Source organism: Mauremys mutica, chromosome 9, assembly GCF_020497125.1.
Source record: "Mauremys mutica isolate MM-2020 ecotype Southern chromosome 9, ASM2049712v1, whole genome shotgun sequence".
In the NCBI taxonomy this organism is placed as follows: Eukaryota; Metazoa; Chordata; order Testudines; family Geoemydidae; genus Mauremys; species Mauremys mutica.
The window spans coordinates 77,886,411-77,900,857 of NC_059080.1; the positions used below are offsets into that span (position 1 = coordinate 77,886,411).

Sequence of the window (14,447 nt, forward strand, 5' to 3'; positions counted from 1 at the left end):
ACCCCCACCCTCTATCTCCACCTTGCCTCAGTATATGGCTACTGTCAGTCATTGTCTAGCCCCACACTCTGGGGCAGACTGCAGTATCAGCCTATTCATCACTGGCTAGGAGGGTTTGGACCTGCTGCCTTGGCCTACCCCTGGGCTGCCCTCTGCAACCCCCAGTACCTGTTGGCCCTTCGCTAGGCCGCAGCCTAGGGCTTTCTAGGCTGGAGCTCCCCAGCTCCTTAGCCTTCCCCAGCCCTGCTTCACTCAGGTATCTGGTCTCTAGTTCACAGCAGCTAGGCCCATCTCTCTCTATGGCCAGAGAGAGACTGAGTGGGCTTCTGGCTTCCCTGGCCTTTTTATAAGGCCTGTGGCTCAGTTTGGGGTGTGGCCTCAGCTGCAGCCACTTCCCCAGTCAGCCCAGGCTAAAGGCTGTCTTCTCCTGCCAGAGCCCTATCCCAGGGCTGTTTTTAACCCCTTCAGGGCAGGAGCAGGGTCCACCCTGCTACGCCATCTTTTCCTGCAGCCGCTGTCGCAAAACTCTTTCCCATGCACCCCAACACACTCTTATGAACCTCCTGGCTCCAGTCTATATCTGTGGCATTCCACTCCTCCCCTCTGACAGTCCAGCACTGCAGACTCCCACTACATTCAACACCCATCCCTCTGCAGTTTGGCCCTGCTGAAATACCACACCTGCTGCATTGTACTCCAAAGGAGAAGGTTGGATATGATCCCTGGACATACACAAATCTTTAGCCATCCTGGGACCCCTCCTCCTCCTGGGACCTTCCCTTCCCCCACCCCATCACAGCTGATGTGTTGTTGTTTTTTTGACTCTCTCCTTTGGCTGTTGTCTTTTAATAAAAGAATTGTGTTTGAAAGCAATCTTTATTCTATTAATTGAAAGCAAAAAGAGCACTGCAAAGCAACATACAATTATGTTAAACCCACATATTGCATCATCTGCACCCATCACCTCCTAGCATTACAAGCACTGCACTCCCGAGCATATCTACAAATATTAGTGGCTTTCAGCTTCAAATTGCTGCCTCAAGGCATCCCTGATCCTTATGGCCCCACGCTGTGCCCTGCTGTTAGCCCTGGTCTCTGGCTGTTCAAACTCAGCCTGCAGGTGCTGAGCATCTGGGGTCCAGCCCTGAGTGAAGCTTTCACCCTTCCCTTCACAAATAGTATGGAGTGTATATCATGCCGCAGGAATATTGTCATTGGCCAAGTCCAGCTTCCCATAGAGGCAGCACCAGCAGGCTTTTAAATGGCCAAAAACACACTCAACAGTCATTCTGCACTTGCTCAGCCTATTGTTGAAGCGCTCCTTGCTGCTGTCAAGTTGCCCCATGTATGGCTTCAGAAGTCACAGCATTAAGGGGTAGGCAGGGTCTCCCAGGATCACAATGGGCATTTCAACTTCCCCTACGATAATCTTCTAGTCCGGAAAGAAAGTCCCTGCTTGCAGCTTCCTGAATGGCCCAGTGTTCCGAAAGATGCGTGTGTCATACACCTTTCCAGACCAGCCTGCGTTAATGTCTGTGAAATGCCCACGGTGATCCACAAGCGCCTGGAGAACCATTGAGAAATATTTCTTGCGATTAATGTACTCAGTGGCTAGGTGATCTGGTGCCAGAACTGGAATATGCATGCCATCTATCACCCCTCCGCAGTTAGGGAAGCCCATTTCTGCAGAGCCATCTACAATGTCATGCACGTTACCCCGAGTCATGGTCTTTCGGAGCAGGATACAATTAATGGCCCTGCACACTTCCGTCAACACAAGTCCAACAGTAGACTTTCCCACTCCGAACTGCTTAGCAACCCATCGGTAGCAGTATGGAGTAGTCAGCTTCCACAGTGCAATCCCCACGTGCGTCTCCACATGCAGGTCAGTTCTCATTCTCATGTCCTTGCATCACAGGGCTGAGGCAAGCTCATCACACAGTCCCATGAATGTAGCTTTCCTCATCAGAAAGCTCTGCAGCCAGGGCTTGTTTCCCAAGCCCAAAAGCAGCATTCCACTGTGGTCAGCACTTCCATGAATGCCACAAGCAATCTCGTGTCATAGTTACTATGCGTGGTGAGATCAATGTCAGACTCCTCTTGCCTTTGTAGTTTAAGGAATAATGCCACTGCCACTCGTGACTTGTTGGTCAGAGTGAGCAGCATACTGGTCAACAGTTCGGGATTCATTCCTGCAGCCCAAAGAGGCTGGGGGCACAGTACACAAACTGTGGCGCCAAATGCGGACAGAAGCACAGGGATTTCTGGGATGCGAAACAATGCATCATGGGTCATTGGAACAAGACCCAGGATGCCCTGCAACCTTCTATGCCTTCCCACAAGTTTTAGCAGCAGAAGAGAAAGAGGTGCTCTATGACAGGGGTCCCCAACCTTTTCAGGACCAGGGACCGGTCGGGAGCGCTCGTCCCGCGGCTCAGCCGGACCGCCCGCAGGCGTGCCTGCGGGAGGTCCACCGGCTCCGGTTGAGCTGCCGCAGGCATGACTGCGGACGGATCGCTGGTCGCGCGGCTCAGCTGGACCGCCCGCAGGCACGGCTGCGGCAGCTCAACCGGAGCCGGGGGACCACCCGCAGGCGTGCCTGCGGGCGGTCCAGATGAGCCGCGCGACCAGCGAACCGTCCGCAGTCATGCCTGCGGGAGGTCTACCGGAGCCCCGGGAGCAGCGGACCGCCCGCAGGCATGACTGCGGAGGGAGCGCTCGTCCCGCGGCTCGGGTAGACCTCCCGCAGGCACGTCTGCGGGAGGTCCACTGGGTCGGTTCGTGGCCCAGTTTCTAAGAGGCCGCGGACCGGTACCGGGCCGCGGACCGGGGGTTGGGGACCCCTGCTCTATGAGATAGCTGCCCAGAGTGCACCGCTCCGAATACCACTGCAAGTGCCACAAGTGTGAACACGCTATTGTGCAGGCAGCTGACAGTGTGAACACACAACAGCGGTTTCCCTTCAGCACTCTCTGAGCAGCGCTGTAACTGCTGGCATTGTAACTCTGCCAGTGCACCACTTAGGTGCGTCTCAGAAGGACTGCAGATTTCTAGCATTCAACTGCAGCCGAGCTGCTAGTCAGTATGAAGCACTGCATGTTGTGACTTGTAGTTTCTTCAGGCTGCATTTCTGTATTAAGGATCCAGCCCCAGAAATTTACTTAATTAATTAATCTCATGAAAGACCCCCCAACTGTCAAAACTTATACACAATTTTGAAACCATAAAAACAGAGTTCGGAGTTCTAAATCTAAGTGGCTGAGGTTCAGCCCTTACATCCATATTTACGCACCCAAACATAAGTCACCTGATTTGTAAAAGTGCTGAGAACATGGAGCTTCCATGGACTTCTACAGAATTTGTGGGTACTCTGAAGTCAACACTTCAAAAAATAATTCTGCTTATCTTCAGGTGCCTAAATATGGTGCCTATGAAGGGGGGCATATCCCTGTATTGATCATGAAGGAGTAGATGGGGGGGGGCACATCTGCTTATTGAACTGGGTGTTGCTATGGGGGCACACATCCCAATATTCAACACAAGGACCTGCCAGGAGTAGTGGATGTCTCCCTAGATTGTACACAGGGCCCTGTGGGAGGCAGACCATATCCCTTAACTTTACATGGGGTAATGGGGGGACAGAGTCCCACATTGAACGGGAGGTCTTGCAGAATGGGGGTTTCCCCGTACTGAACATGGGGCCCTGCGGAGAAAGGGAGCATACCCCCATGCTAAATGCAGGGGTCCTAGCACCATAATGAAATGGGGGGGAGGGCTGTGGGCAGGAGGAGAGGGCGGTGTCTCCGCCTACTGCCCCATGGTGGGAAGTGGCGTATCTCCATACTCAACCCAGCGTAGCGGGGGGCGCGTATCCCCGTACCGCTCCAGAGGCCCTGTATGGGGAGAGGGAAGGTGGCGGTGTAACTCCATACCGCTCCCTGCCGAGGCCCGGGGGGGGATGGGGGGGGAAGGGAGAAAAGGGGGCGTGTCGCCGAACTGCACCCGGGACCTCGTGGGGGAAAGGGGCATATCCCCATACTTCTGCCCAGGTCTTGTAGGGGGAGGGGGAGTATCCGCTGTACCGCTCCCGAGGCCCGTATCTCCCTACTGAACACAGGGACCCGGGGGGGGGGGGCGTAGCCCCGTACTGAACACTGGGTCCCGTGGGGGGAGGGGGGTCATAGCCCCGTACTGAACACTGGGACCTGTGGGGGGGGGAAGGGGGCGCAGCCCCGTTACACTGGGCCCCATGGGACGAGGAAGCGTAGCCCCGTAGTGAACACAGGGCCCCGTGGGGGGAGGGAACATAGCCCCGTAGTGAACACAGGGCCCTGTGAGGGGGGGGCAGCCCCGTAGTGAACACAGGGCCCCGTGGGGGGGCAGCACCCCCGTACTGAACACTGGGCCCTGGGGGTGGAGGGGGCGCAGCCCCGTACTGAACACTGGGCCCGGTGGGGGGGGAGGGGGCGTAGCCCCGTACTGAGCACTGGGCCCCGTGGGGGGGGAGGGGGCGTAGCCCCGTACTGAGCACTGGGCCCCGTGGGGGGGAGGGGGCGTAGCCCCGTAGTGAACACTGGGACCCGAGGGGAGGTAGGGGGGCGTGGCCCCGTACTGAGCACTGGGCCCCGGGCGGGGGGGGACAGCCCCGTACTGAGCACTGGGACCCGAGGGGGGGTAGGGGACGTAGCCCCGTACTGAACACTGGGCCCCGTGGGGGGGGACAGCCCCGTACTGAGCACTGGGCCCCGGGGGGGGGGGTAGGGGGGCGTGGCCCCGTACTGAGCACTGGGCCCCGGGGGGGGGGGCAGCCCCGTACTGAACACGTAGACCCGGGGGGGGGTAGGGGGGAGGGGCCCCGTACTGAACACTGGGCCCCGGGGGGGGGGGGCGTGGCCCCGTACTGACCACTGGGCCCCGTGGGGGGGGCAGCCCCGTACTGAACACTGAGACCCGGGGGGGGGGTAGGGGGGCGTGGCCCCGTACTGAACACTGGGACCCGGGGGGGGTAGGGGGGCGTGGCCCCGTACTGACCACTGGGCCCCGTGGGGGGGGCAGCCCCGTACTGAACACTGGGACCCGGGGGGGGGGTAGGGGGGCGTGGCCCCGTACTGAACACTGGGACCCGGGGGGGGTAGGGGGCGTGGCCCCGTACTGACCACTGGGCCCCGTGGGGGGGGACAGCCCCGTACTGAGCACTGGGCCCCGGGGGGCGAAGGGGGCGTGGCCCCGTACTGAGCACTGGGCCCCGTGGGGGGGGGGCAGCCCCGTACTGAACACTGGGACCCGGGGGGGGGTAGGGGGGCGTGGCCCCGTACTGAACACTGGGCCCCGGGGGGAGGGGGCGTGGCCCCGTACTGACCACTGGGCCCCGTGGGGGGGGCAGCCCCGTAGTGAACACTGGGACCCGGGGGGGGGTAGGGGGGCGTGGCCCCGTAGTGAACACTGGGACCCGGGGGGGGGGCGTAGCCCCGTAGTGAACACTGGGACCCGGTGGGGGGCAGATCCCCTGTACTGAACCCGGGCCCGTTTGGGGATGGGGAAGGGACGTCACCCCCGCGAACACACAACCCTGAACATGCAGGCGGGCGCTCACCCCTTTCACCTCAGGGCGATACCACACCCGGGCGGGCGGGGGACGCCAGCCGATGGAACATTCCAAACGGTTAATACGAAGCTCTGGGAGGAGTTTTCACCCCTACGTGGTGCGGTAGCCCAGCCCAGCCCAGGCTCCGCCCAGCGCTCTGCCTGGGAACGAATGTCCGTCGGTGCGTGGGCAGGGGGCGGGTCTAACGTGTCGATGTCAGCGCGGTGCTGGACTGGGAAAGGGGAGTGAGTGTCGTCGCTCTTCCCACAATGCATTGCGTACAATTTGAGCCCCATCTTGAGAGAGGGGAGTGAGCAGTTTGAATTTGAGCTCCCTCGGTGCCTGAGTGCGGAGCGCACCGAGCGGGGGCTGGGCCCAACGCTGCTCGATACCCCGCCCCGCCTGCGGGCCGGGGGTTGCTCCCTTGCCGCTTTGCGGAGCCTCGGAGCGGGTGTCTCGGCTGTCGCCTCTGGGACTATCGGGGGTCGCTGCGAGCGGGCTCGTTCCCACCAAGATGCGCCTGGTGCTGATCTCCAGGTAGAGACTACAAGAGCCGGGGCGGGCGGGAGCCAGGGGGCCTGGCCTCACCCGGCCGCCACTGCCGTGGTTCCTCTTCGCTCGGGGACTGACTGGCTCTCACACGAGCGGCCTGCTCGCCCGCCCAGGAGCCCCGGGGCTGCCGGACGCCGCCCCCCCCGGCCGCGCTGCGAGGAGCAGGAAGCTTGCTGAAGAGCTTCACCTGGTACTGCCGCTGCGGCCGCACTGCGAGGCCCAGGAGGCCGCTTGGCTTCAGGAGGGAAAGAGAAGGCCCGGAGCCCGGCAACCACAATCCTCTGTCCGGCGAGAGGGAGGAGGCTTGCTGAGGGGCCCGGAGCTCTGCTGAAGGGGGAGGAAGAGGAGGAGCCCAGCCGACCACCAGCCCGGTGTGGTGCCCGCTGAGCTTGGGGCTCCGTGGCTGATCCAGACGCTTGAGGAGGAAGCCAGAGGATGTATAATAGCGTCCGGGTCTCGGCTAATTGATCGTGACAACCTTCGCCTCTCCCTCGGACGGGCTCGGACTCTGCCTTCTCCCCGGGGTGCAGACAGCTTCACCCTTGCTGGCAGAACTCCCTCCCCAAGGAGGCACCATGTCCAAGATGCCGGCCAAGAAGAAGAGCTGCTTCCAGATCACCAGCGTGACCACGGCCCAGGTGGCCAGCAGCATCACCGAGGACACTGAGAGCCTAGACGACCCAGACGAGTCCCGCACCGAGGATGTCTCTTCCGAGATCTTCGATGTGTCACGGGCCACGGACTACGGCCCGGAGGATGTCTGCGAAAGGAGTTCCTCCGAGGAGACTCTCAACAACGTGGGTGACGCCGAAACTCCCGGTGCTGTCTCCCCTAACCTTCTCCTGGATGGGCAGCTGGCGGCTGCGGCAGCGGGGGCCGCTGCTGCGTCTCCGCCGGCTGCAGCTAACGGGGGGGCCATGCCCAAAAGCACCGCGGTGCCCCAAGTAACTGCTGCCCAAATCCCCTCCGCGGCGGCAGGAGGCAGCAGTGCGCAGGCTTCCGTTCCCGGGACCATGTCTCAGACGACTGCGGCCGCATGCAGTTCACGCTTCAGGGTGATCAAGCTGGACCACGGTACGGGGGAGCCCTATAGGCGGGGACGATGGACGTGTATGGAATTTTACGACCGGGACTCGGACAGTAGTGGCGTCCTGGCCAGGACTGGGGATTGCATTAGACATACCAGCACCTTTGAGCAGGCTGCTCAGGAAAGAGACAGTGGCTTGGGTGCCACGGGGGGCTCCATGGTAATGTCGGCGGTGCCAGCATCGGCACAGGGCCCAGAGTCCCTAGCTGACAGCTCCCTTACTGCTGTGTCACAGCTGCTCCAGACGGAGAAAATGAACCAGCCCTCTTTACAGCAACCTAATTTTGTCATTGGGCAGCAACAGCAGCTGCAGCAGCCCATAGGCGGGGCCATTCCTCAAAGTACTGCTCAGCCAATGTATTCTGGGGCTACAGTAACGAGTCAGCAGACTGTGGTGCTGCCGCAGCAAACCCAGTCACAGGTAAATGCACAAGGTGTTGTACAGGGGGCACCTAATGGGAAGGGTATGCCACCTCCAAATGTAACAGTAGCCCAACCGAGCATGCCCATGTCACAGCAGCAGGTACAGCAAGCAAATGTACCAGTGACTCAACCTCAGCAATTTGCTTATTCTCAGCCCCAAATTCCACCAGTGCATCTACTGCCAACACAAGCTTCTGGCCAGACAGAATACATGCAACACATGACAGTTATGCAGAGTCAAGGAACTATTCAACAACCTACTACAAGCTCTGTTCCAAGTACTGGGGCTTCCAGCCTTTCTGTGGGCCAGGTGGCTGGCCAGAATCCTTCACCTGTTGGAGTACCGATGATGGGAGTTTCACCACAGCCTAGTGAAGCAGTGGGACAGGGATCAGGATTGATGCAGAGTGGCCAGACTCCACCTAGTCAGTCTGTCATACCGCAACCGGGAGGTGTGGTGCAGCAAAGCATTGGACATACAGGGGTTGTGCAACAGAAATCCATTACTCAGCATCAAATGGGTGGAAGTAGTCAAGTGTCTGGAATGCCTAGTGCTCCTCATGCTATAGTTTCTGGAGTTCAGAATGTGCCTGCAGTTGTGCCCGGTACAAGTGTGCCTAGTGTGTCTACCACTTCTGTTACTATGCCAAATGTCCCTGTTACTTTAGTTCAGTCACAGATGACCAGCCATACATCTGTCAGTAGGAGTACCAGTGTTGTACAACAACATGTTGGACTTTCTCTAATGCAAGGCACAACTAATGTAGTTACAAGTCTGCCACAATCCAACCTTGGACAGTTTCAGAGTCAGACTCAAACTTTAGTAGGCCAGATTGATGATACTAGAAGAAAATCAGAACCCCTACCTCAGCCACCACTTTCTCTCATTGCTGAAAGTAAGCCTCTTGTGAAGCCTCCCATTCCAGACACTCTAACAAATCCTCTTCATTTACCTGCAACTACTCCTATGAACAGTCTTGCCAGCTCTGTATTTGGCATATCTATTCCTGTTGATGGTGATGAAGACAGGTATGAACCATTTTATTATAACTGTTTAAAAATTCATGTAATTACTTGCTCTCCTACATGTAGTTAGCAGGTAACAAATGCATATAATATGAGAAAATAGTCTTCCCTTCCGCCCCCTGCCCATCTCTTTCTGAATGCATTTCAAAGCTGTCAACTGCTAATAGGTTGCTATATTGTAGTAGTTTAAAAAAAAAAAAGTGCTCCAGAGACCAACCAATGTGTGTTGTCTTGGTTAATTTGAAGAGAACTAGCATTAACCAAATTCCTTGATTGCAAAGATCATAAAAATCAAGTTCAATAGCAGTATAAATTAGGAAGATACTTGCATGTATTAGCATAATATAAGCTTTTTAAATTTATTTTACATAGTGGTCCAGTGAGTTGAACCAAAGTGACCCTTCCTCTACTTTTAGCATAGCCGTTCTTAGGGAATATCTGATCCTCTCAATACACATATAAGTTCATTATTAATGGAGAATCATTTTGTTAGGCAATATTGACTGGAACTGTCAGATTTTATCAACTGTAGTAAAGGGTACAGTCAGCGCATACTATCAATTGATTTGTATGAGTTGCAAAGTGGCTTTTTTTCCCCTTATTTTTCCTCTGATGTAGATGGACTTTTAAGATTCCTTAAAGTATACATATTTTTAAAAAAACAAACATGTATCCTGTAGGTTTTGCTGGATGGGTAAAGTTCTGTGGCCTAAGTTAATCAAATATGCCTTAATTTGAAGGAGGCTTTCAGGGGAAGGAGTGTGTTAAGGGTTGAAAATGATCTTGGTGGGGCAACCTTGTGTTGTAAGGGGAGCTAAATACATTGTTACAGTTCAGATTATTATGAACAAGAAGACAAAAATGTGTGATGAAATGTGCCTATCATTCTTTAGGGAACCAGAATAATCTTTTCAAAATGAAAAATATTCTCATTCAAAGACATCATGTAACAGTTCACACATCTAGAAAGAAGTACCAAGCTTTGAAATGTAAAAATTTGGCTTGTGCATAGTAGTAGTAAAAACTTGCTCTCGTATGGGGGAAGGTAGAGCATAATTTCAGTAGCTCTCTTACAAGGTGTAACTTTAAAACCCAGAAGAGCTTAATCCAAAACAATGATTTCCAGTTGTTTTTTTTAAAGGGGAGGCGTTTCAGTGAAATATTCTGGTACAAAATAGTTATTAAATCTCCATGTGCACAATCTGATATACTGTGTAAATCACAGTATAATGAGATTGGGGGTTTGGTGACAAGTAAACAAATTCTTATAGTCATTATCAAAACTATAAACTGCTGTTTGTTTATAAGCACTAAAATGTATCAGATCTTTGGGAGTCTGTTACCTTAAAAGATTAACTTTATTATAGGTCACTGCAGTGACTGTCATAAAACTCAAAATAGTTTCCAGACTTCCAAAAGACATCACATTTGTTGTGGATATTCCCTTAGCACTCTTGCTATAGTGAAATCTTAGAGGATGCCTTTTCTGCTTCATCAGCCTTCTTGCCCTCATGTCCTAACTTCTTTGGGAATGTCAGTAGGAATGCTTGACTGTCTTCATTGCAATAGTACCATCTTATCAGTACCTTTTTCAAAAGGTTTTGTTTTTAAGGGAGAAATGTGTTGTTAGTTTCTGTGCTGAGTACCCCAATTTGTATGTTTCTCTTAAAGTACCTATACTTCCCAGTCATGTATTTCTGCTTGGTGTGACATGAAAGTATAGTCAGTGTCCATGACATTGCACTAACCAAAGAAACCTATAAAACATGAGGCTAGCTTTTAGTGAGGGTAAAGTACTGGATGTACTTCATTGCGTGGGTGTTTAAAGCTCTAAGCCTTTTTGAACCTTATAAACAAAGACCCCATTCCTTCAAGCTGTTATACACAGGTGGAGATTTCAGTGGGGCTCTGTTCAGGAGTCAATCCATATGGGACAGTTTGCATGATTGAGGCTTAAGAAATTAAATAACTTGCAGAATCTTGTACAGTTCACTGCAGAAAGCACCTAAAGATACAGTCAACTTAGATCACATTTGTCTTTGTGTGCAAAGAACATAACTGAAAATGACTTGTTTGCTCTTTGTTTCACAGCAGTCTTTGTACAGATAATGTTACTGTTTCTCCTGTGTATATGCTTTCCCTGTTTGTGTGGGTCTTTCATGCAGCAACACAGAAGAGACTTTTTTTTTTTTTAAACTAGGAAAATATTAATGGGAGGAGGGAAGGAAGAAGTTGCTGAGGGAGTTGGGGGTGGAAGTCGCATATAATACCTGGAATTACTTCCATTTTTGTAATTGAGAAGATTTGAAGTTGACAGGGTGCCTTTAACTGAATACAGTTCACTCTTGTCCCAAGTAGGCCAGTTCCATGCTTCAGTGGGCTTCCATGAATGTACATTCACAAGCATTGTGTATGTTGGGGGAATATTAACAGGAGAAGACTGAATTCAGGGGACCTAAAAGAGGTAAACTATATCTTGAATGCCTTTATCCTTGCCATTGAAGCATTCCTTGTGACTTTTAACCCTATTTGCAGGTCACCTAGAACAGTCAGCAATCTAGACACAGATGGACCCCCTTTTTCTTTTCCTAGCAGCCTTTTTGTAACAACTCAGATTTTTTTGAATGTAAAGTTTAAATCTTGGAGGGTCAAAATCTGCCTTCAGTTAGCGATGTATAGTACAATGGACTACAGTGGAGACTGCATAGCAGAGAGAATTAGGCTTGGGGTGATATAGTCTAACGCTGGTGTCAGTCATTCAGTGGAGGGGGCCAAATTTCCATTTAAATCATGGTACATGGGCTAGACTATAAATTTAGGATAGCCTGCTTCCCTCACACTACAGAAAAAGTCCAGGGGAAAATATGAATGGCCCTTGTGTATAAACCAATGCTTAGCTATTTGTTCAGTACCTTATTGTTGCATTCATTATCACTTGGTAGGAAAACCATGTTCACTTTCAGGACCACTATTATTTTTCTTCTTCCTTTCTGTTTCTTTCCAGTTTTACTGTTTTCCTCCATGTTCTTGGTTCAGTTTTTCCTTTTCAACAACTTAAATTCCAACCTCCTGTGGGCTCACTTGCACCCATTTTACTGCTAAAACAATCAGCAGTGAAATAGTTTGACCTTGAAATGTCATCACTGGGCTTAGAGTTGACTGTGTGATTGAAATTAATAGAGATTTTAGAATTTACACCCTGAATCCTTCTTTTAGGCTGCCTGCGGACTCAGGAAGCTAATGCTGTTAGTTTACATTTGGCACTTATTTGAAGGATTTTTCTTTGCAACCATAAGGGCTAGAAGGGTCTAAAAATGAACATTTAATTTTCATATCTGATTATTATGGTTCATGTAAATACATCAAATGGTTGGATGTTTGATACCTCTGATTAAATTACAGCACTTATAGTTTGACAAAAGAATGAACTCATTATATAGGTAACTTTTAAAAAGAATCTCAAATGTTGGTCTTTCAATGGTTCATAAGTAGCTCTGCATATACAAGGTTTCTATTTATTTTGTAAGCTGTTACATATTTAAATGTAGTAACTGTTTTTAAAGTTAAAGTAGGAAGGCTAGGATTCATACAAACTTCAATTTGCATAAGATGTATGCAGAGTTAGGTAGCATCTGTGCAGACAGTATGAAACTTTTGGCTTAAGGTGTATTGTGTATATAGTTCATCAATACCAGGTCTAAAATGTTTCTTGTAAGGTGGCAAGCAGACTGTAGTTTGAATTTGATTTTTAGTAACCCTTACTTAAGTTCTCTTCTTTACAAGATTTTGAATAAAACTATTGTATCTAGTCCTATTGTTGACCCAGTGAATAATGAGGAAATGATTAGTCAGTAAATCTCAAATGTCAGGAGCGAGGGATAGAGAAATGTTGGTATGCAACAAAGATTTAAAAAAAAAAAAAGAACGTACTGTACTGATTATAGCAGATGCTTTTACAAAGAGGGGAAAATGCTTTAGACTGCAGATACTTCTTATAACTTGCATAACAAACAGTTTTGGTTCCCTTCTCCAAATTAAGTCAGTGAACTGAATAAAATGCAACAATATTTGAGGATCAAGGATATAGTACATTTAATCAGTAGGATAGATCTAAGTGTTGAAATTACCACATATTTTGGGGAAATGAAGAAAAATGGTAAGTGTCAAACTAAGAAAATTCTATCTGGTCTTTCCTGCTTAATTTTTAAAAAAATACAAATTAAAGTTCTTGGTGAAATGGAGTTGCAGATCTTAATAAAATCTAATTAAATTGGAGTATTTCACTACACTTCTGAAATATAAGGTCTTGTTTTTGTAGAGGTGTGCAAAGGTGGATACTCAAATAGTGAAACTATCTGTTGGGTCCAAACATACATGCTAGCTTAGGACTGTGTTTTGGCACTTGAAAAAATATGTTGCCACTCTTAAAAGAATACATTACTGAGAGAGCTTGTTCAAACCACCTACATGTTTGGCAGACTTCTGGGGCAAAATATTACCAGGCCTGTTGGAAAAGGAGCAGAGTACAGATCATTTTCCAGAGATAGCTGACCAATGTGAACTGCACAGGCTATATTCCAGGAACTCTAATGAATGGCTGCAATTGTGAACTGTCAGCTACAGCAGCTAGACTGTTGAAAACCTGACTGTAAGGACCTCTTCATGGAGTATCTCTCTCTATTTAGTTAAATGGCTTATTTGTATAGCGTGCTAATTGTTGCTAATAAAGTATTATAATTAGTAAAACTGAGCTCTTAAAGCCTCATTCATAATTAAAAAAACAAAACCTTGCATGGGCATTAACATAACTTTGATAAGGGTCTCTTTATGTATTACTCAGGGTGCATATTATTTTTCTTTTGGAATAGAGCATATAAAGGATTATGCAAATAGATATGAATGACAGTGCTTGAATTGTGCTGTTGTTGAATACTGTCCCTCTTTTCACTTTGTTCTTAAGTTTACTAGGTCTTCTCTAACTCCTCCACAGCTGCAGAGCTTAATGTTTTCAGTCTCTCAAATCAGAAGATCTCACCTAAGTAGAGCTGAAGGAATATATCTAGGTGTACGCAAAAACCAAATATGGGCAAATCCTGTTTCAAGCCATGAGTGTCTTCAAGTAGATCAGTGTTCCTTCTTCTGTCTCCATGATGAAAACATATTTTGAAAAGCACAGTTAAAATAGAACTAAAACTTGGTGAACAAAAATCAGCCATACCAAATGGCATACAGATGCTAACACAGCTTTATTTTAAATTGTATGAGGTCAGCAGCAATGAATAAATTGATTTTTTTAAATAAAATAACTTTATACAACCAATTAAAAGTAACTTTCATTAACATTTCCTTCAAAGATGAGATGCAGTCATAATTTACAAATATTTTTAAAAGGAAATTGTGGACCTGAATACTTTCTAAAATTGGCTAATGTTAAGTCTGTTTTCCAGGGCATAGTGTTTGAAGTGTCCTGAGAACTCTTTAAAACTCATGTACACTTTATAATGAGTCTCTTTGCTCCCTTGTTTTATGAGGGTCTCTTGAGCAGTGGGGAAAGTGGACAAAGGTGCTGTCAAATTAATAAACAAATAAATCCTATTTTAAACTTCTTTTGCTGAAGTGTTTTAGCTATAACAGACAGAAAAATAAAAATTTGTTATTGATGGTGTCCCTAAAAGATGCTCTTTTTGTTTCTGGCTTTCCCTTCTAGAGTCTTCTGATCAAATATGGTAGGTTTATCAAGCCTCTTTCATCCCAATAGGTTCTACACTACTCCAT

The 14,447-nt window shown here is 49.7% G+C and overlaps 1 protein-coding gene and 1 long non-coding RNA gene across 4 annotated transcripts in view; one reads left to right on the plus strand and one right to left on the minus strand.

Moving 5' to 3' along the window:
- The window catches only part of LOC123377394, a 185,057-nt gene extending 179,133 nt beyond the window's left edge, over window positions 1-5,924 (minus strand). For both annotated transcript variants that reach the window (XR_006582195.1, XR_006582194.1), the window contains exon 1: window positions 5,594-5,924. This is a non-coding gene — a long non-coding RNA (uncharacterized LOC123377394). The remainder of the gene's footprint in view (window positions 1-5,593) is intronic.
- Window positions 5,925-6,132: 208 nt separating this feature from the next.
- TSC22D2 (TSC22 domain family member 2) overlaps window positions 6,133-14,447 on the plus strand; it is a 40,707-nt gene continuing 32,392 nt past the window's right edge. Inside the window, exons 1-2 of one of the 2 annotated variants that reach the window (XR_006582193.1) lie at window positions 6,133-8,675; window positions 11,028-11,136. Coding sequence is in view for 1 of the 2 variants with exons in the window: in XM_045030248.1 (XP_044886183.1) it covers window positions 6,712-8,675 (1,964 nt within the window). In the remaining variant the exon portion in view is untranslated. The remainder of the gene's footprint in view (window positions 8,676-11,027; window positions 11,137-14,447) is intronic. The other variant, XM_045030248.1, reaches the window with a different exon arrangement.